Here is a 19631-nt window from a genome sequence, read left to right as displayed (position 1 = left end):
GGAGGGGTGGATGGATAGATGGATGGAGGGGTGGATGGATGGAGGGGTGGATGGATGGGTGAGTGGATGAGTCAGCAGAACACACCAAGGGGGCTATTTGCTGCCACATTTCCTTTTAGTTTTTTTTTGGACTGCATGCCTTGTGGGATCTTAGTTCTCCAACCAGGGATTGAACCCGTGCCCCTGAAATAGAAGCACAAAGCCCCAACCTCCGGATCGCCAAGGAAGTCTCTGCTTATAGTTCAAAGGGCCTGCCTATGGTTGCTCAGTGGTCCCACTTAGCATCCTTCTCACTAAACAGCAGCAACGTGGCGGCTGAGCTGACCGAGTCCGTGGACGTCCTGCTCCTGCCTTCTCCCAGGTCCCCTGCCCACCTCTGTCCCTCTGCACGCAGAGGCCAGTCTGCACGCAGATGGTCGTTAAAGCTCGTTTCCACCTCCACACCTTTAAATTATGAATGGAGCCCAGAGAGCTTTTATTCCAGTCACACAGCCATTTAGAGAGTTTAAAGAGCAGGGCTCGTCCTCTATTTAAAATTCCTTATAAATGAAGGCTGGACACGGTTCATTTCGAGATGTTATATCTCTCCGGGGATTTCAAGGCTGCGTTTCCTGTGCTCACGTTCCCTGATTCTAATACAAGTAATTGATGCAATGGTGAGTTGCTTTGGTTTCTGTCTGGCCGTGTCTTAATTTGCGTTGATTTTCCTGTTCACGGGCTGCTGTAACGTCTGGCTCTGTATTTCTGGCTTCGCTTTACAATGTCGATTCAGGCTTTAATTAGGACCCCTGTTGGTGAACTGGCCCAAGCCTGCCCAGAAAGATTTGGGAAAAAACAAAGGAAGCTTTCCAAAGAGCAAGACCATTTTATTGCTTATTAATGAGTCCCTGCCAAACGGAGACAGAGGCTGGGAGGGGGGAGGCGACCTGGAGGTCAGTGCGTCGGGCTGCGTGGGGTGTCGGCAGGTATTTTTTTGTGCAGGGGGAGGTGCGGCCAGGGCTTTCCAAAGACTTGGAAATAAAGGAGATGAGGCTGTTGCTGAGAGTTAAGCTATGAACTTTAACTCTCAGCGGGAAAGGAATTGAACCCTAAAAGCACCCGCTTAAGCGATTATGTGGAAAACGGACTAACGTGCTTTTTCCGATCAAATGACCTGGGTCTCTCTCTTCAAGTTTTGTTCATTTTGCTGGGGCAGCACCATCACTCCAAGGCAGTCTGCTTGGGGCTGGAGTGACCCCTCGAAGCCCCGTCCTAACAGAACCTACAATCCAGGGAGGAACTCAGAGTTCCTTTTTCAAAAATAAATATTCACTTACTTATTTATGTGGCTGCTCTGGGTCTTAGTTGCAGCATGGGGCCAAGATGTTCTCGTTCTGGCACGTGGGATCTAGTGAATCCTTGTGGGAGCTTCCCTGGTGGCGCTTGTGGTAAAGAATCCGCCTGCCAATGCAGGGACACAGGTTCGATCCCTGGGTCAGGAAGATCCCCTGGAGGAGGAAATGGCAACCCACTCCAGTGTTCTTTCCTGGAGAATCCCATGGACAGAAGAGCCTGGCGGGCTACAGTCCATGGGGTCACAAAGAGTCAGACAGGACTGAGTGGGGAATGAAAAAATGTGGGGTCTAGTCTCCTGATCAGAGATGGAACCCCAGCACCCTGCATGGAAGCTCAGAGCCTTAGCCCCTGCACCACCAGGGAAGTCCCGCAGAGCGACATCCTTCCAGAGGAATGTGCTGTAGTGTTTCCAAGAGGATGGTATGAGCGTATTCAAGGAGAGACCACTCTCAGCACAGGTGGTAGGTAAAACCAGGCAGGCAGAGTGGCATCCACCCAGGACAAGTGTTTTGGGCACTGCCTGGGTGTATCAGTCAGTCGGGGCTGCTGTAGCAAATGCAACCGAATGGGCGGCTTAAACAACAGACATTTATTTCCCACGGTTCCAGAAGCCGGGAAGTCCAAGGCCCAGGTGCCGGCCGGGTCAGGCTCTGGGGAGGCCCCTCTTCCGGGCTGGCAGACGGCCGCCTCCTGACTGTGTCTTCACTCAGAGCAGAGGAAGAACTCTTCCTTATCTTGTGCACTTGGTCGCTCAGTCACGTCCAACTCTTTGCAACCCTGTGGACTGTAGCCCACCAGGCTCCTCTGTCCATGGGATTCTCCAGGCAAGAATACTGGAGTGGTTGCCTTTTCCTTCTCCAGGGGATCTTCCCAACCCAGGATCGAACCTGGGTCTCCCTCACCGCAGGCAGATTCTTTACCAGCTGAGCCACAAGGGAAGCCCCCTCATGACCTCACCTAAAGGGAATTACCTCTACAAGGCCCCGCCTCCAGATACAATGACTCTGGGGGAAGGGCTTCCACATGCCTGTTTTTGGAGGACACAAACATTTGGTGCGAGCACCTGGCAAGAAGTATGGTGGTCACTGCCGCCCTGGGGCATTCCAGACGCCATGGCAAAGGCCAGCTCACAATGGGGAAGAGTCCCCTAAGTTTCCCAACTGTTTCCTGTTTAGTTGCTAAGTTGTGTCGTACTCTGTGGCTCCATGGACTGTAGCCCACCAGGGCTGTCCATGGGGATTCTCCACGCAAGAATACTGGAGTGGGTTGCCATTTCCTTCTCCAGGGGATCTTCCCGACCCAGGGATTGAACCCATGTCTCCTGCATTGGCAGGCGGGTTCTCTACCACTAAGCCGCCTGAGTAGCCTAGGTTTAGTGACCAAGGACCCTTGCTGTGGCCCACATGAGCTCTCTGTGCTCCTTAGCTCCACACCCCTCAAGGGAACTCTGGACTGTGGTTTCCCGTGTTCAGGGAGAAGACACACCGATCCTGCTGACACTGGTTCCTCTGTCTGCCCTTGGACGTCGGCTGGGAAATGGGCATCCGGGGGTCGCTCACGTAGGGGGTGTGACTGTGAGTTGGGCTGGCAGGGTGAGTAGCAGCGGGCGTGAGTCTCAGACCAGTGCCTGGTGTCTGAGTGATTTTAGGGCCGTCCCTTCTGTGGACCAGCCCAGCTGCTGGGCTCCTTCTGGGTGGAAAGGGACGTGGGAAGAACGTGGAATTTGGGGTGTGGACAGGCCTGGGTGCAAATTCTAGCTCTGTCCTTTCCCAGGTGTAGGGATCTCCAGTCTTTTTTTTTTTTTTTTTTAATTTAAAAAATTTATTCATTTTTAATTGGAGGATAATTGCTTTACAATGTTGTGTTGGTTTCTGCCAAATGTCAACATGAATCAGCCATCGTTTATGCATATGCCCTCCCTCTGGAGCCTCCCTCCCACATCCAACCCTGTTTATTATTTTTCTTTTTAATGTTTATTTTTATTTATGTGTTTATTTGACTATGCTGGGTCTTGGTTGCGTTGTGGGATCTTGGTTCCCTGACCGGGGATCGAACCCCCTGCACTCTGAGTGCAGAGTCTTAGAAGCCTTTGTTCCTCATTTTATCCAATCAGGACCACCAGGGAGTTCTGGGTCCACAGTCTTTGATATGAAACAGGGATTAGACAGAGCAAGACACATCTGTGTTCATGCCAGCTGCATAGTCTTGGGAAAGTTACTTAGGCTCTCTGCTTTACCCTCCTTATCTGTAAAATGGAATTCTGGTGATTTGAAATGATGCATGTAATATGATTAGGGTAGTAGCCACTTGATAAATGGTAGCTATGTGTTTTGTGGTTTCTTTGCCATGTGTGATCTTACTTCCCCGACCAGGGACTGAACGCGAGCCCCCTGCATTGGAAGCTTGGAGTCTTAACCACTGGGCCACCAGGGAAGTCCCAATGGAGGCTCTTTCTCGTATCATAAGACAAACATACATCAAGTCAGTGGATTATTTATTTTTTAAAATTGGGCTTCCCTGGTGGCTCAGACGATAAAGAATCTTCCTGCAATGCAGGAGATCTGGGCTTGATTCCTGGGTGGGGAAGACCCCCTGGAGAAGGGAATAACTGGCTACCCACTACACTATTCTTGCCTGGAAAATTCCATGGACAGAGGAGCCTGGTGGGTTATGGTCCATGGGGTTGCACAGAGTCGAATGCGACTGAGAGACGAACGCTGGTTGAAGAGCCGGACACGACTTAGCGCGCGCACGCACGCACACACACACACACACACACACACACACACACACACGTGGAACCTAAAATATGGCACAAACGGCCCTATCTGAAAAAACAGCAACAGACTCAGACGTAGAGAACAGGCTGGATATTTACACTCTAGTCTCAGCTTACATGTCACAGTTTTGAGGAGCACTTGCTGGAATTACCCACCTCCGAGTCGGAACCACGTGCAGCCTAGGGGCAGTGACCGACCTTCTGCTGTTACACGCTGTTCTGCAGGGCCCTCTCCCGGGTCATCGCCGTGTGACAGCGGGACTCCCGCAGCCCCAGCACAGAAGGGGCGCCGCTGCGGCTCATGAACCCGACTCTGGAGAGGCCCCGTCTTTGGTTTGGCCTTCTGGGCCATTTAAGCCAATGTTTCAGGCTCCGGGTTACAGTGGGTGGTCAGCCCCTTGCCCTTCTGGGATTAGATCACTGTAGCTTGAGACTCAGGGGGAAGAAAGAACTATTCCTCTCTCTCTGAGTCAGAAAATTCCAGGTTTGGGGGGCTTCGCCGGTGGCTCAGTGGTAAAGAATCCACCTGCCAATTCAGGAGACACGGGTTTGATCCCTGGTCCAGGAAGATCCCACATGCCGCGGAGCAACTCACCCCATGTGCCCCAACCACTGAGCATGAGCTCTCCAGCCCGGGAGCAAAATTACTGAAGCTCATGCCCCCTAGACCCGTGGGCAGGTGGCGATGCTCTGAGAGAAGCTGGTGTCGGGAGTCTGTGCTCCACAAGAGAAGCCACTCCATGAGAAGTCCTCCCACCACAGCTAGAGAAAAAGCTGGTCCTGCAATGAAGACCCAGCAGTGCCCAAAGTAAATAAATAAAATATATATAAAGAGAATACTATATCTGAACAAAATATATTAAGAAAAAGAATTTGGAAAAAAAGGAAAAGAGAAGAAGATTCCAGGTTTGGGTTCTGAATTGCCATGCTTGGGTCATGGGTCGTGGGTCCGACTGTTAGGGAGGGGTCTGTGCTGCTCTGCTGGGCCCAGGTCTGGGTGGGTGGGTGTGGGGGCAGGGAGCAGGTGTCCACGACCCCAGGGAACCCCCGTTAGCAAGTGCCTAGGTGCCGTCAGACCAGGGTCTGCATTTAGGCGCGAGGCAGCTTCCCAAGCCCAGAAGTCAAAGTCAAGATCATCCTTCTGGGGAATAAGAGCCTCTGTGGCAAGGGCTTCCCTGGTGGCTCAGTGTGAAGAACCTGCCCACCAGCTCAGGAGATGCGGGTTCGATCCCTGGGTCGGGAAGATCCCCTGGAGAAGGGAGTGGCAACCCACTCCAGTGTTCTTGCCTGGAGAAGTCCATGGATGGTGGAGCTGGGTGTCCTTGAGGTCCCAGAGAGTGGCACACGACCGAGCGGCTCTCACTGGCTTTTGTGACCGTGGTAGGCTCTGAAGGTTAGGTCGGAAGCCAGGAGGGTGGGAAGCGAGTCCGGGTGTGCAGGCTGAGCTCCAGCCGAGGGAGGTGTCTGCGGTGGAGGGGAGGCAGAGGCGGGGCTGAGAGGTGCCCCGGGACCCCGTCCTGTTGGGTGAACTTCGAGGATCTGTAGTGTGCCGTGTGTGTTGCCGGGAGCCGCGGTAACCAAGCCCCGCAAACCGAGTGGCCTAAAACACCGGAAATGCCTTGTCTCGCGGTTCAGGAGGCTGGACGCTGGGGTGAAGGAGCTGGCGGGGCCTCGCCCCCTGAAGATCCAGAGGATGCCCCTCCTCGCCTCCCCGCCTCCCGGCGGCCGCGGGCGTCCCGAGCAGGTGGCGGCCCAGCCACGACCCGCGGGCAGGTGGCGATGCTCTGAGAGAAGCTGGTGCCTGGGAACCGCTGGGAGCCCAGCGATCAAGGGAGGGCAGGGAGGCAACTTCCAACCACAAGGGACGGAAGGTCAGGAGGGAGGTGCTGGCTGGGTGTGAAGGCAGAGCCGGGGCCCCAGGCCCCCCGGGGGCACAGGGCCGCTGTACCCGGCACACAGACCCCATGGTGTGGGAGCCCCTGCCCTCATTCCGTCAGGTGGAGGCGTCGCTCGCCTGCTTGAAGAGCGTGGCCGCAGGCCCAGGCCAGTGCTTCCAGACGGCGTGGCTGGGGCCTCACGGGCACGTCTGTGCCCCCGGGGGCTGCTGTCCCTTCTTTGCTGTGTGCCCCCATGAAACGTGGTGTCCGGGAACCCCCCCATCTTCCGGGGCTGAGGCCTGGTCTGTCTAGCAAGACTTACCGTGTTCACGAAAGCAGAGAGGGCGGGGACATCGCCCACTCTGCACGCACCAGGTGCTGCCCACTGTGTGCCAGGCTGGGGGCCCAAGGGGGAGGGCCGCTGTCCCGCCATCTCTGCCCGGGTGCTGACCTGCTGAGTCATAGGCCGTCCCCAAGTCAGCGGCTCACAACAGCCACCTGATCGTGGCTCGTGATGCCGGGGGTCAGACGCTCAAGCATCTCTTGAGTGGGCAGTTCTTTTTCGCCTTGTGTTGACTGAGGCCACCCTGGGGAGATTCAGCGGGCAGACGGCTGGGCTGGGAGGTCCAGGCGGCCTCGCTCAAATGAGTGGTGTTTAGACACTGATGACCTCAGCTGGGGTCGTGGACTGCAGCAGCTATGACGGCCCGTCCATCCAGGCAGTCTCGGGGTACTTAATTTCTCAAATGGCAGACAACATTTTCATCACCTGATCAGTACAGAACTTGGTTTTACGTGTGTTTCATCTCATTTAATATATGCGTCAAAGTCACTCAGTCGTATCTGACTCTTTTTGACCCCATGGACTGTAGCCCACCAGGCTTCTCTGTCCATGGGATTCTCCAGGCAAGAATACTGGAGTGGGTTACCATGCCCTCCTTCAGGGGTTCTTCCCAACCCAGGGATTGAACCCAGGTCTCGGGTACTGCAGGCAGATTCTTTACTATCTGAGCCACCAGGGGGCTTCCTTGGTGGCTCAGCTTCCATGGTTACTCAGATGGTGAAGAATCTGCCTGCAGTGCAGGAGACCCGGGTTTGATCCCTGGGTCAGGAAGATCCCCTGATAAAGGGCAGGGCAACCCACTCCAGTATTCTTGCCTGGAGAATTCCATGGACAGAGGAGCCTGACTCTTTCTTCATAGAGGCTGTAGTCCATGAGATTCCAAAGAGTCAGATATGATTGGGTGACTTATTTAATATATATATATATATGTATATTTGATTCATCGACATTGAACTGAAGGTCAACAGCACCATACTTATTGCTGAATGAAGCTTGTCTGACACATGTATTTTCTCCATAAGGCCCATCACAGCCTTCTCAAGCTTAGACACACTGGCCAGACCTTGAGTATCGTGCTTGGGATTGTTTTAAGCAGTAAAATCATCAACATAAAGAAAACAGTTGCAAAAACCATGGCACTGAATTGCCTGTGACAAGGAGGACACTTGCTTGGCGTGTGAGAGCCATGAGTATTGATTTTAGGGTTACAGGTACTTTGAGTAGGCGAATTCAAAATATACAATCTGCAGATAAAGGGGATATGTAGTCCATTCGATATGTTGGATTAAATCTATTTGAATTAGCTATGTGACCTTGGATTAATCGCGTTATCTCTGTGGGCTTCATTTCCTTTTTCGGGGAGGTCATGTTGCAAGGCTTGTAGAGTCTTAGTTCCCAAACCAGGGATGGAACCCATGTTGCTTGCAATGGAAGTAAGGAAGCTTAACCACTGGGCCACCAGGAAAAGACCAGTGGGCTTCATTTTCTTTGTTGTTGTTCAACTGTTAAGTCGTGTCCCACTCTCTGTGACCCCATGGACTGCAGCACACCAGGCTCCTTTGTCCTCTGCTGTCTCCTGGAGCTTGCTCAAATTCATGTCCATTGAGTTGCTGATGCCATCCAACCATCTCTCTTTCCCAGCATGAGGGTCTTTTCCAAGGGGTCAGCTTTTTACATCAGGTGGCCAAAGTATTGGAGTTTCAGCTTCAGCATCAGTCCTTCCAATGAATACCCAGGACTGATCTCCTTTAGGATGGACTGGTTGGATCTCCTTGCAGTCCCAGGGACTCTCAAGAGTCTTCTCCAACACCACAGTTCGAAAGCATCAGTTCTTCAGAGCTCAGCTTTCTTTATAGTCCAACTCTCACATCCATACATGACCACTGGAAAAACCATAGCTTTGACTAAATGGACCTTTGTTGGCAAAGTGATGTCTCTGCTTTTTAATACGCTCTGTAGGTTTGTCGTTTTCTTACCTGCCCCACATCTGATATCTGGGCGCTCCTCTCCAGCACCGGGGCCCTGGGAACTGAGTGGGAGGTGACTGCTGTGGCTCTCTGTGTCTGGACACCCCCATCACTCTCCTCTCCCCCAGGTTTGTGGATTTCCACGCGGCGGCCTCCACCTGCTCGCCCTCCCGGGCGGCCCTGCTCACTGGCCGGCTGGGCCTCCGCAACGGGGTCACTCACAACTTCGCAGTCACGTCCGTGGGGGGCCTTCCACTCAACGAGACCACCTTGGCCGAAGTGCTGCGGGGGGCTGGCTACGTCACGGGGATGATTGGTAAGATGGCCTCCGCCTCCTGGACCCCCGTGCCCTGCGCTCACTGTGGGGGCTGCTTCCTGCACGTCTGCAGAGCCTTCTCTTCTGCTTGAGTCTGCTCGTGTGTTCGTTTCTTGCCGTGGAAGCTAGAAATGCGTTCAGCTCTCAGTATCAATAGCTGAAAAGACCTAACGGTAGACTGGGGCTTCCCGGGTGGTGCCAGTGGTAAACCCCCCCCGTCAGTGCAGGAGACCCAGGAGATGCAGGTTGATCCCTGGTCGGGAGGAGGAGAGGGGAACCCGTTCCAGTGTTCTTGCCTGGAGAATCGCATGCACAGAGGAGCCTGGTGGGCCATAGGCCACGGGGTTGCAAAGAGTTGGACACGAGGTAGCGGCTGAGCCAACAGTGAACTAAACCAGGTACAGAGCTAGTGCCTCTCGCCCCCTCAGCAGCGGCCAGGACGGCCCAGCATCCCAGGGGCATCCTCAGCCCACCTGCGCTTTTTTTTAATTGGAGGACAATTGCTTTACAATGCTGTGGCGGTCTCTACTGTACATGGGCTCGAGTCAGTCACAATTACACATATACCCCTTCCCTCTTGAGCCTCCCCGCCCCCTCATCCCGCCCCTCGAGGTCATCACAGCACCCAGGGGAGCTCCTGAGCTGCACAGTGGCTTCCCACTGGCTCTCTGTTACACGCGGTTGGGTATGTGTCCATTCTGGCTTCTCAGTGGTTCCTCGCCTCCTTCTCCTCCTCTGTCCACCAGTCTGCTCTCCACCTCGGTGTCTCCATTTCTTCTCTCTAAATAGGAACCTCGAGCCTGTCTTACAGAGTGAAGTCAGAAAAATAAATGTCCTTTGTTAACGCCTGTGCTTTTTCTCCTAACTCTCCAAGAGCGGGTCCCTTAGGATTCCCACCGCCCTCCCCGCCTCCGCACAGTGATGTGGCAACGAGGGTCCCGTGGGGATGTCGTTGGGGCCTGCAGGAAGCAGGCGTTTCTGTGTGTCTGCTCGACCCCCGCTCTGGGTCAAGGAGCCTGACATATGCTTCAGACCATCAGACTAGAGTGGGGGTCTTCATTGTCTGTGAGGATGAGCCCCCGTCCGCAGGAGGCGGGACCGTTAAGGTCCCAACCTGCTCTCCTTTCAGCCCCTTGTCTCCAAGCCTGGAGGCACAGTTCCCGATGAGGCTCTCAGTGTGGGCTGAGCATCCTCGTGAGCCGGTCCTTGCATCCGCGGGACTCCCAGCCGGGGGAGGGGCTCTGTCCCTGGGCTCTCTGACCCTAAGAGGGGGTTGGGGGTGGGTGGGTTCTTCTCAAGCTGGATTGGATCTCACTTGCCCCTCCCTCTTCAAGCCTTTCAACCCCAAGAAGGCAACTGATCACAGATCAACTATTCACCCCTCACCATACCTTCTTTTATTTTTTTCTGGGACAAAATACCAAAGCATATCTCTTTGTTGAGACTGTGACTTTACCAGAAGCACACTTACAGGGGAAATTAAAAGCCTGCTGAAGGAATATGGAGTCCACTGACACCACTCTCTCCTTGCTTATAATCTTTTTACTTTCTTTTTTTTTTTAATGTATTTGGCTGTATTGGGTCTTAGTTGCAGCATGCAAGATCTTTAGTTGTGGCATGCAGACTCTTAACTGTGGCCTGTGAGGTCTTAGTTCCCTGACCAGGGATCGACCTGGAGCCCCCTGCACTGGGAGCTTGGAGTCTTAGCCACTGGGCCACCAGGGAAGCCCATTTGCTTCTAACCTTGATCTGTGTTAATGGGTTTTTCCCTAGGTGTGTACCTACCACTCGGTCCTACTTTTCTGCCTTTCCTATTATTTCACATTTCCTGGTGGTATAATTTTACATATTTATTATCATTTTAGAAAGAATTTTAAAATTGTACTATATTTTTATATTTCCACATCATACTGAATCTAAGTAGTCCATCTAATGTTTAATTCACTTCCCTTAATTTCTTATTGCATATTTTTCCCCAAACGTATAGACCAGTTGCAAGAAGGGCCTCCTCCAGCCCCCGCCCCCCCACTCCTCCCCCCCCGCCCCCCCACTCCCCCCGCCCATACACTTTGTGCAGATGGAGCAGGTCTTTATTTGGGCTGCATGCATTCGTCTAAAGAAGATGGGTCGGAAGCGTGTCATGGAGGCCACGTGAGAGCAAGTACTGGCCAGACTCCTGCGGTTGCCTGTTCATTTCCGCCCTTCATGCTGCTTCACACTCTGCCGTTTCGGCCACCGCACCACACCTTCGCTTCGCCCCCTCACCGCCTGGGTTCCTCAGAGCAGGGCGGGCAGGGCAGCGCGTCCCGGGCTTGCCACGCGTCCCCCGTGAGCCCGCTCACAGGGCGGGGAGCCGCCGTGCAGTGCGGCTGAGTTTCGCAATCTGCCGGCCACAGGGCCGCGGGGGGCAGTCCCTGGCCCCTCGCTCAGCCCCTGCAGGCGGCTGCTGCTGGCCAGAGGGGGAGACGATGACACCAGGTGCGAGCAGCAGCTCTGGGGCCACGTGGGTGGTGCGCCTGCTCCCCGGTCCCTGGCAAGGTCCCCAGCGCCAGGGGGCAGAGCGGCCTGTGATGGGGGGGTGCCGTGGGCTCTCCACCCTCACTGCGGGCAGAAGCTCAGCCTTCTCACTCCTCTGGGCTCCTGGTAACCTGTCTTCCCCTTCCCTGGGCATCTCCTGTGAGTCCTGAGTCATCCTGGCTCACTCTCTGTCTCCCTGGGGACCCCTTCTCCACCCCCGAGAGCCAGGCTGGGCGTTGGCACAGCGTGTACAGCCTCTCTGCATGTCCTCAGGGCAGGGCATGGACACCTGAGCGTGTGCTCAGCGCCCCGGTGGGGTGGGCCCTCAGGGACTCCTCTGAGAGCCTCTCTCTCTTGTCTTCCTGCAGGGAAGTGGCATCTTGGGCACCATGGCTCTCACCACCCCAACTTCCGTGGTAAGGATTCCCCGGGGGACTGGTTACCTGGGAAACAGAGGTGTCTGTGTGAAGAGAGTCATCCTGGGCGGCCTCTCTCCTGAGTCAGGACACCCTCGCTCACAGGGTTGCTTGGGGGGGTCTGGGGTACCCGGGGCTGCCTCTCCTCTCACATGCCTCTCGCCTGGTCCCTGTCCTGGCCCCCCTCTTGTCTCCCCTCGGGGCCCTCTCATCGCAAGGCCATCAGCATTTTCCTTGACCCAGTTCTCCCGTGTCGGGGAATACTGGCCCCCGCGAGGTCCCGTGTGGTACGAGGTCAAATTGTCTGAGGGCTTTGCTGAAGCAGGGACTGGGGGGGTTGGGTAGGGAAGGGGTGGGATGAGTGGAGGGGTCTCAGAAAAAAGTCAACACAGGGTTTTCAGGTCTCACTTTGACCCTCACGTCCTCCCCCGTCCCAGGTCCAATCCTGCCAGCCCTCGGCATCCAGCTGAGACGCCAGCTATTTTGAGAAGCATTTTGAGCTTCCCGTCTCAACCCCAGCCCCCCCACCCCCAGCATCCTGGGGTGCCTTCCTCCTCTGATCTCTCTTGCTGGCTTCCTGGGAAGCCAGCTCTTCAAGCTAAATCTCTATTTCTTATCTCCCCTTCAGATGGGAAGTTTCTTGAGGGCAGAATGTCTTCTTTTATCCCTCAAAGTGTTGTGAGGTAGTAGATTTGCCCCAGATATTTCCTGCTGTGTCCAGGACAGCACTGGGCATGGTAGGCGTCCAGGAATTCTCCCCGCTTCCTTCCCTTTCGGGTTAACTCTAATCACAAGATGTTTTGCAAATCTAGTCTTGCGGCCGGGAGCCAGCAACGTGTTTTCCTTGCATACTTACCAAGGGATATTCATCAAATCCTCTTTTAATTACACACTCATAACACTGCAGAATTAAATCACGGAAAATTAAATTTCTGTCCTGGGTGTAAGAATGCAGGCCCCCGGTCTAATCGGTGCTTCTGTTCCAGGCTTTGACTACTACTTTGGGGTCCCGTACAGCCACGACATGGGCTGCACTGACACGCCTGGCTACAACCACCCCCCTTGCCCGGCGTGTCCCCGGGGCGATAGACCATCCAGGTAATTCTGGCCAAGGTGTTGGCTCTGGGCATCAGAGCAAGGGGAAGTGGTCCATCCGGACCCGGGGGTGTGGTCCACCTGGAGGAGATGAGAGAGGCCAAGGAGGACCGGTAACCGCAGCAAAGAAAGGTCGCGTACCTTTAGTGCAAATTTTAAATGCATTATGTGCATGGCGGGCAAGAACGCTTTCTGTGGAGATGAGGGGACAGCACTTTTTTGGTTGGATTTTTCCAGTTTCCTCTGACTGTTGAGCTCAGTGAGGGGAGGGGGTGCTACCAGGTCTCACAGGATGGCCTCCCTCCTCCTGTCCTGGACCACACACCTGTCCCACCAGGGGACATGAGGAGGGAGACGGAGGAAAATTCCGCAGGGCTCCTGGCGCGCCCCACCCCCGCCAGCAACAAGCCGGTGTCCCAGCGTTGGAATGCCACGCAGGCACTCAACAGGATGCTTTCAGAACGTATTCAGTGAAATGGGGAAGTGCTCACAATAGAATAGTAAGTGAAAAAAGCAGGAAACAAATCATCAACACGGATCTGAACTACGTCTGTATTTACACCTCTAATAGCCCCAAAGGAAATACGCCAGAATGGCAACCACGGTTCATTCACTCCGGTTGTGCCATTAAGAAGTTTTCATTTTTTTTTCCTCTCTCATATTTTTCCAATACTCTGTAATGAGCACGCAATACGTTTCCTATCAGAAAAAGGCGATATACCGTAACCAGGTGATAAAGCCGGGTGCTCTGCTTGTTCAGAGCGTGCTCTGCGGTTATTTGCGAGGTTTGCAGGTGTCTGAGCCGCTTGGGGCAAGTGAGTCTCAGGTGGCTTATTAATAACGCAGTAGTTAGTGTAATAATGGCCATTTATTGAGACACTGTTACATTCTAAGCTCCCTGCGCGCTGATCTGTGGTCTGTGTGACCATGGACCGAGGCACGTGTTTCTCCTGATTGTCCAGGGAATGGCGCTAACGTGGTGGCCCAGGTCACGGTGGAGCCATGACGGGGAGCTGGAGAGTCCACCTGGGCCTCTCTGAGTCGGGAGGGCGGGGCCCATGGGAAAGCCGAGGCTGCTGATTGGCTTTGGGCCTCTCTGAGTTGGGAGGGCAGGGCCCATGGGGAAAGTCGAGGCTGCTGATTGGCTTTGGGACTCTGCTTGAGTGTCTCAGGTTGTTTAGACCTCAGTTTCTCTCCCAGCAAAACAGGAATAATAACATCCTAGCTCAAAAAGTCGTTGGGAGCCTCATACAGCGACCAGGCTTGCCCAAGAAGTGCACACTTCTGCTTGAAGGGAGTGGACAGAGGTATTATATCGGTTTTACACTCTGAGGAAGTGGGAGGCTGGAAAAACCATCTGGGCCAGGCTGCTCGGTGTTTTGTGTTTATGGGCATCGCCGCATCAGTGCGTTTTGTCCAACTCCATGACTACCCGGGTCGTGGGAATGAGTGTTCCACCATCTGTGGTTTCCACACAGGAACCTTGAGCGGGACTGCTACTCTGACCTGGCCCTTCCTCTGTACGAAAACCTCAACATCGTGGAGCAGCCCGTGAACTTGAGCGCCCTTGCACAGAAGTACGCCGAGAAGGCTACCCAGTTCATCCAGCAGGCGAGGTGAGGAGCCCTGCATCCACCCCCATGTCTCCTGTGCCCAGGGGGGCTCAGAGCCGTGGCAGAGTCCCATTGCCCAACAGAGATGCACGTGTGTCTCCTGGAAGAGATGCTCCTTGGAAAAGACCCTGACAGTCAGAAAGACTGAGGGCAGGAGGAGAAGAGGGCAACAGAGGATGAGACGGTTGGATGGCATCACTGACTCAGTGGACATGAGTTTGAGCAATCTCCAAGAGTTGGTGAAGGACAGGGGAAGCCTGGCGTGCTGCAGTCCATGGGGTCACAAAGAGTTGGACACAACTGAGCGACTGAACAACAACAAATAAAGCTGGAAAACAGCCTGTCCTGGGGTCTCCTGGGTTACCTGACCAGGCCTGGGTTACCAGGGCCGTAGGTGCGGGTCCCTTCCCAGGGTCCCGCTCAGATCACGCCCTCGTCAGTGTCACGTGTCCTCACTGTGGCGCGTCACCCCTCAAGGCCAGGGCCCATTTACTGCCTTCTATGCATTCAGAGCGTTTGTTGGGCTCATTAGTTGGCAGGGCACGTTCGCTGCTGTCACAAACTTGCCCCCCACTTATTGGCTGAAACAACAGCAGTTTATTCTCCTATAGATCTGGAGACCAGACGTCTGAAATGCGTCTTATGGGGGCTCAAGTCCAGGTGTCGGCAGGACTGTTTCATTCTTAAGTCTCCAGGGAAAATCGTTTCTTTTTCTTTTATTAAAAAATATTCATTTATTTTTTTTGGCTGTGCCGGGCTTAGCTGCAGAACGTGGGATCTAGCTCCCTGACCAGGGATTGAACCTGGGCCCCCTGCATTGGGAGGGTGGAATGTTAGCCCCTGGACCACCTAGGAAGTCCCGAGAATCATTTCTCGTGTCTCCCAGCTTCTGGCAGCTGTTGACATTTCTTGGCTCTGGTTGCATCGTTCTGTCTGTTTTTTTTGGCCACACCAGGGGGCTTGGAGGATCTTAGTTCCCCCACTAGGGATGGAACCCAGACCCTGGGCAGTGGAAGTGTGGCGTGCTGACCACTGGGCCAGCAGGGAATTCCTGGCCCCTTCCTTCTGGTCTCTGTTTCTATGGTCTTCTTCCCCTCTCCTCTTCTGTGGTCAAGGACCCCCCCGCTGCCTCCATCTTAGGAGGACATTTGTGATTATGTTTAGGGTCTACTGGGCTTCTCTGGTGGCTTAGACAGTAAAAAATCTGCCTGCAATGAAGAGACCTGGGTTTGATCTCCGCTTTGACAAGATCCCCTGGAGAAGAGAAAGGCTGCCCACTCCAGTACTCTTGCCTGGAGAATCCCCATGGACAGAGGAGCCTGGCGGGCCACAGTCCATAGAGTTGCAAACAGTCAGACATGACTGAAGTGACTAACACTTTCACACTTAGGGTCTACTAAGACAGTCCAAGAAAAGCCTCTGATCTCAAGACCCTTAGCTTCATTGCATCTACAAAGTGCCCTTGGTTGTACAAAGTAACAGAGGTTCTAGGACTTAGACCCTGGATATCTTTGGGGGCCGGTATTCAATGGGTCTGTTTCGCTTGATCACACCAGCTGCTTGGGACCCAGATTTTGAGAGCAGCACCTTAGGGTTTAGAGGTGCGTCTTCCGAGTTTTTCAGGCCTTTCTGAAAAACATTGTTCCCTGGTCTGCTTGTTTTTGTATTTTTCAGACAGTTGGTATGAAGAGGGAAAAGCCCCTTCTCCCACCCGGGCGCTGGGTTGGTTTCACGGTGCCCTGGGGCGGGCGGCCAGTCCGTGGCTGGTGGGGCTCGTCCCCCGCTGCACTTGCAGGGGGGCCTCGGTGCTCCTGGGGGGGTTCGGGGAAGTGGCGCTGGCTGAGGGCTGACGGATGCCCTGAAGAGGGCGCGGTGCTGTTCAAACCAGTTAACTGACCAGTTGAAACACAAGCACATCAGCAAACAAACTCTTTGTGGCAGGAAAGAGGCGAAGCATTTGTGAGTTTATGAAATCACTATTGAGTGAGAAGTCACATGAATCCTGTTGGCTTTTAACTTGGAGGATAATCCTCAGGCACCTGGTCTCTGTAGGACTCGACCTGCCAGGTCGCCTGTGGCTTCTGAAGAGTCAGCACACACGAGGCCCCATCTGCGTTCCTTTCTCCTCCGTGACCCCAACCCACCTGGACTTGTTTGTCAAAACCACTGGCGGGGGGGGGGCGGTCACTGGACTGTGGCTTGCTGCCTGCGCTCAGCAAGGGCCTCACCCCAGGACTTTGAACGTTTTTCCTTGGGTCTTTACTTGAATTTAGATTCCTGACCTAGCAGGAATGCTGAAGGCTGATTCTTTCTTCTTGTTGTTTTTAAATGAAAGCATCGTTAATGTACAGTGTTGTGTTAATTTTTACTGTGTAGCAAAGTGACCCCGTTATACATCCCTTTTTATACTCTTTTCCATTCTAGTTTATCACACGATGTGGACTACAGGTCCCTATCATCATATGGAACTTACAGTCAGAGCTAATCGGTAGCACCTTCTTGTTATGATGATTTGTATCTGCTAATCCCCAAAGCCCAGGCCCCCTCCTCCACCCCAGCCCCACCAGCCTTGGCCACAGCACGTCTGATGTCTGTTCTCTGTGGACCCGTCTCTGTTTCTTAGATAAGCTCCTGTGGGTCATACTTTAGATTCCACATGGAATTGATGTTCTTTGTTGTTCAGAAGCTACGTCACGTCTAACTCTTTGGGACCCCGCGGAATGTAGCCCGCCAGGCTCCTCTGTCCATGGGATTCTCCAGGCAAGAGTACTGGAGTGGGTTGCCATTTCCTTCTCTGGGAAATCTTAAAAGGCTCCCATTTATTCAGTGCTTACTCTGGGCAGTGAATAGTCACAGCTCTGCCCGGGAGGCTTGGCACTCCCCACTGAGCTGACGACCGAGGTTAAGTGAACGGCCCAGGGTCATCCGTACACCTCTAGAAACTTTTCGTCTTCCCAAACTGAAACCCTGTCCCCATTACACACCAGCCCCCCGTCTTCCCTTCCCCGCAGCCCCCGACAGCCACCATCCTGCTTCCTGTCTGTCTGAAGCCGACCGCTCCGGGTGCCTCCTGTGAGTGGAACCTGGCCACGCTTGTCCTTGGGCGATGGCTCATTTCATACAGCATAATGTCTGCAAGGCTCATCCCTTGCGTGTGAGACACTGCATTCTTTTATTTCATTTTCATGAGTCGAAATAGCCACACATGGTGTGGCTATGCATTGGACAGCGAAACTATAGAAATGTAGCAAGGAAGTTGCTGATTTTTTTTAATTTATTTTTTTCAGAGCATAATTGCTTTACAATATTGTATCCGTTTCTTCTGTACAGCAAAGTGAATCGGCTATACCTACACATATATCCTCTCCTTTTGGGATTTCCTTCCTGTGTAGGTCACCGCAGAATGTCAAGTAGAGTTCCCTGGGCTATACAGCAGGTTCTTGTTAGTTGTCTTTTTTTTTTTTTTTTAAGTATTTATCTCTTGTTAATCACTTAATTGTGTCCGACTCTTTGCGACCCCATGAACTATAGCTTGCCAGGCTCCTCTGTCCATGGAATTATCCAGGCAAGAATATTGGAGTAGGTTGCTATTTCTTTCTCCAGGGGATCTTCCCAACCCAGGGATCGAACCCATTTCTCTTATGTCTCCTGCATTGACAGGTGGGTTCTTTACCTCTAGGGCCACCTGGGAAGTCATCTGTTTTATACATAGCGTGAGAAAGAAACTGTTGATTAAAGTGGGGAGAGGAGGTCCACATCCAGCATGTCTGTTCTTGAGAGAGCTGAGTCCACCCAGTCCCAACTGGGGGCCCCAGGAGTGGGGATGCGGGGGTCTCCAGGTTTGAGGCAGAGCTGCGCCTGATGGGACTCAGAGAACGTGACGTGGTGGGGGGTGTGACCCGAGGTGAGCCGGGAAAGCTCAGGCCTGTTTGAAAGTTAAGTGCCAGGTTCAGTTCAGTTCAGTTGTTCAGTCGTGTCCGAGTCTTTGCGACGCCATGAACCGAGGCACGCCAGGCCTCCCTGTCCATCACCAACTCTCAGAGTTTACTGAAACTCATGTCCATCGCGTCAGTGATGCCATCCAACTGTTGCATCCTCTGTCATCCCCTTCTCTTCCCACCTTCAATCTCTCCCAGCATCAGGGTCTTTTCCAGTGAGTCAGTTCTTTGCATCAGATGGCCAAAATATTGGAGTTTCAGCTTTAGCATCAGTCCTTCCAACGAACACCCAGGACTGATCTCCTTCAGAATGGACTGGTTGGATCTCCTTGCAGTCCAAGGGACTCTCAGGAGTCTTCTCCAACACCACAGTTCAAAAGCATCAATTCTTCGGTGCTCAGCCTCCTTTATGGTCCAACCAGTGGCAGAACACCCAGGCCTCTGTCCCTCTGACAAGCTGCCTGAGGCCTCCCCGCCCCTCGCCGTGTCCTCTGAAAGCCCATCCCTCCACAGTCATGGGCTGTGGGAAGGGCTCCCCGAGGGTCCCTGCTGCTGCCCTTGACCCTGCCCCCCCCAGGAATGCACGTGAGGGTGGGCAGGAAGCAGAGACCCCGAGAATCCTGCAGGATCAGCAGAGGGGCGGCCAGACACCAGGCCTCCAGCAGGACCGTGGTCTGGATGTTCCTGGCTGTGTCCTTGGAATTCCCTGTGGTCACCTTGACTCATCCGTTCACCCCCGAGAAAGCCCCGAGGCTAGGAATGGACACGGTGGCCCGGATGCCCTGACAGAGCAGATAAAGCCTGAAAGCATGTGTGTGTTGGGCGTTCTCATGAGCAGCTCAGGGCCGGGTCTGAGTCTGAACCCGGATGCGGTCGCCTACGAACCTCAGGTCTGTCTCTCAGTCGCCCTAAGCCCCTGACACTTGACCTGAAAAAGGGAACTTGGGCGTTCTCACGAGGGTGAGTCAGTTTTGCAATAAGTGTTAAAGGGCGGTTAGGATGCTGACAGTGACTCGCAGACTTTAACCCGCTAACCCGGTCACTTGCACGTTGTCTTTGTAGGCTGTAGACAGATGTGCGCTTCCTGGGCCGCGGGGGTTCCAGGGTCTCCGCTGGGCCCCGGGGCCCTTCTGGGGGCTCATGGTCCGGCTCTCTCGTTTCAGCACCAGCGGGAGACCCTTCCTGCTGTACGTGGGCCTGGCCCACATGCATGTGCCCCTGGCCGGGACGCCGCCATCAGCAGGACCCAGGGGTCAAAGGCTGTACAGCGCAGGCCTGCGGGAGATGGACCACCTCGTGGGCCGGATCAAGGACACAGTTGACCTCGTGGGGAAAAACAACACGTTCCTCTGGTTTACAGGTGAATAGAAAACCACAGCCAGCCTCCCTCGGGTCTAATGGGTAACCCTGTGCGCGCCCCCAGAGGAGCAGCGTC

At 54.0% G+C, this 19631-nt stretch overlaps 1 protein-coding gene across 9 annotated transcripts in view; it reads left to right on the top strand.

The window, feature by feature from the left end:
• Window positions 1-19631, top strand: part of ARSG (arylsulfatase G) — a 104248-nt gene that overhangs the window by 60240 nt on the left and 24377 nt on the right. For all 9 annotated transcript variants that reach the window (XM_070774208.1, XM_070774209.1, XM_070774207.1 and 6 more), the window contains exons 3-7: window positions 8430-8617; window positions 11503-11550; window positions 12537-12648; window positions 14124-14261; window positions 19360-19556. In XM_070774208.1, coding sequence (XP_070630309.1) covers window positions 8430-8617; window positions 11503-11550; window positions 12537-12648; window positions 14124-14261; window positions 19360-19556 — 683 coding nt within the window. The remainder of the gene's footprint in view (window positions 1-8429; window positions 8618-11502; window positions 11551-12536; window positions 12649-14123; window positions 14262-19359; window positions 19557-19631) is intronic.

This window comes from Bos indicus, chromosome 19 (genome assembly GCF_029378745.1).
Source record: "Bos indicus isolate NIAB-ARS_2022 breed Sahiwal x Tharparkar chromosome 19, NIAB-ARS_B.indTharparkar_mat_pri_1.0, whole genome shotgun sequence".
NCBI classification, from domain to species: Eukaryota; Metazoa; Chordata; class Mammalia; order Artiodactyla; family Bovidae; genus Bos; species Bos indicus.
The sequence above is the reverse complement of the archived record's forward strand: the minus strand, read 5'-3'. Positions and strand labels throughout refer to the sequence as shown.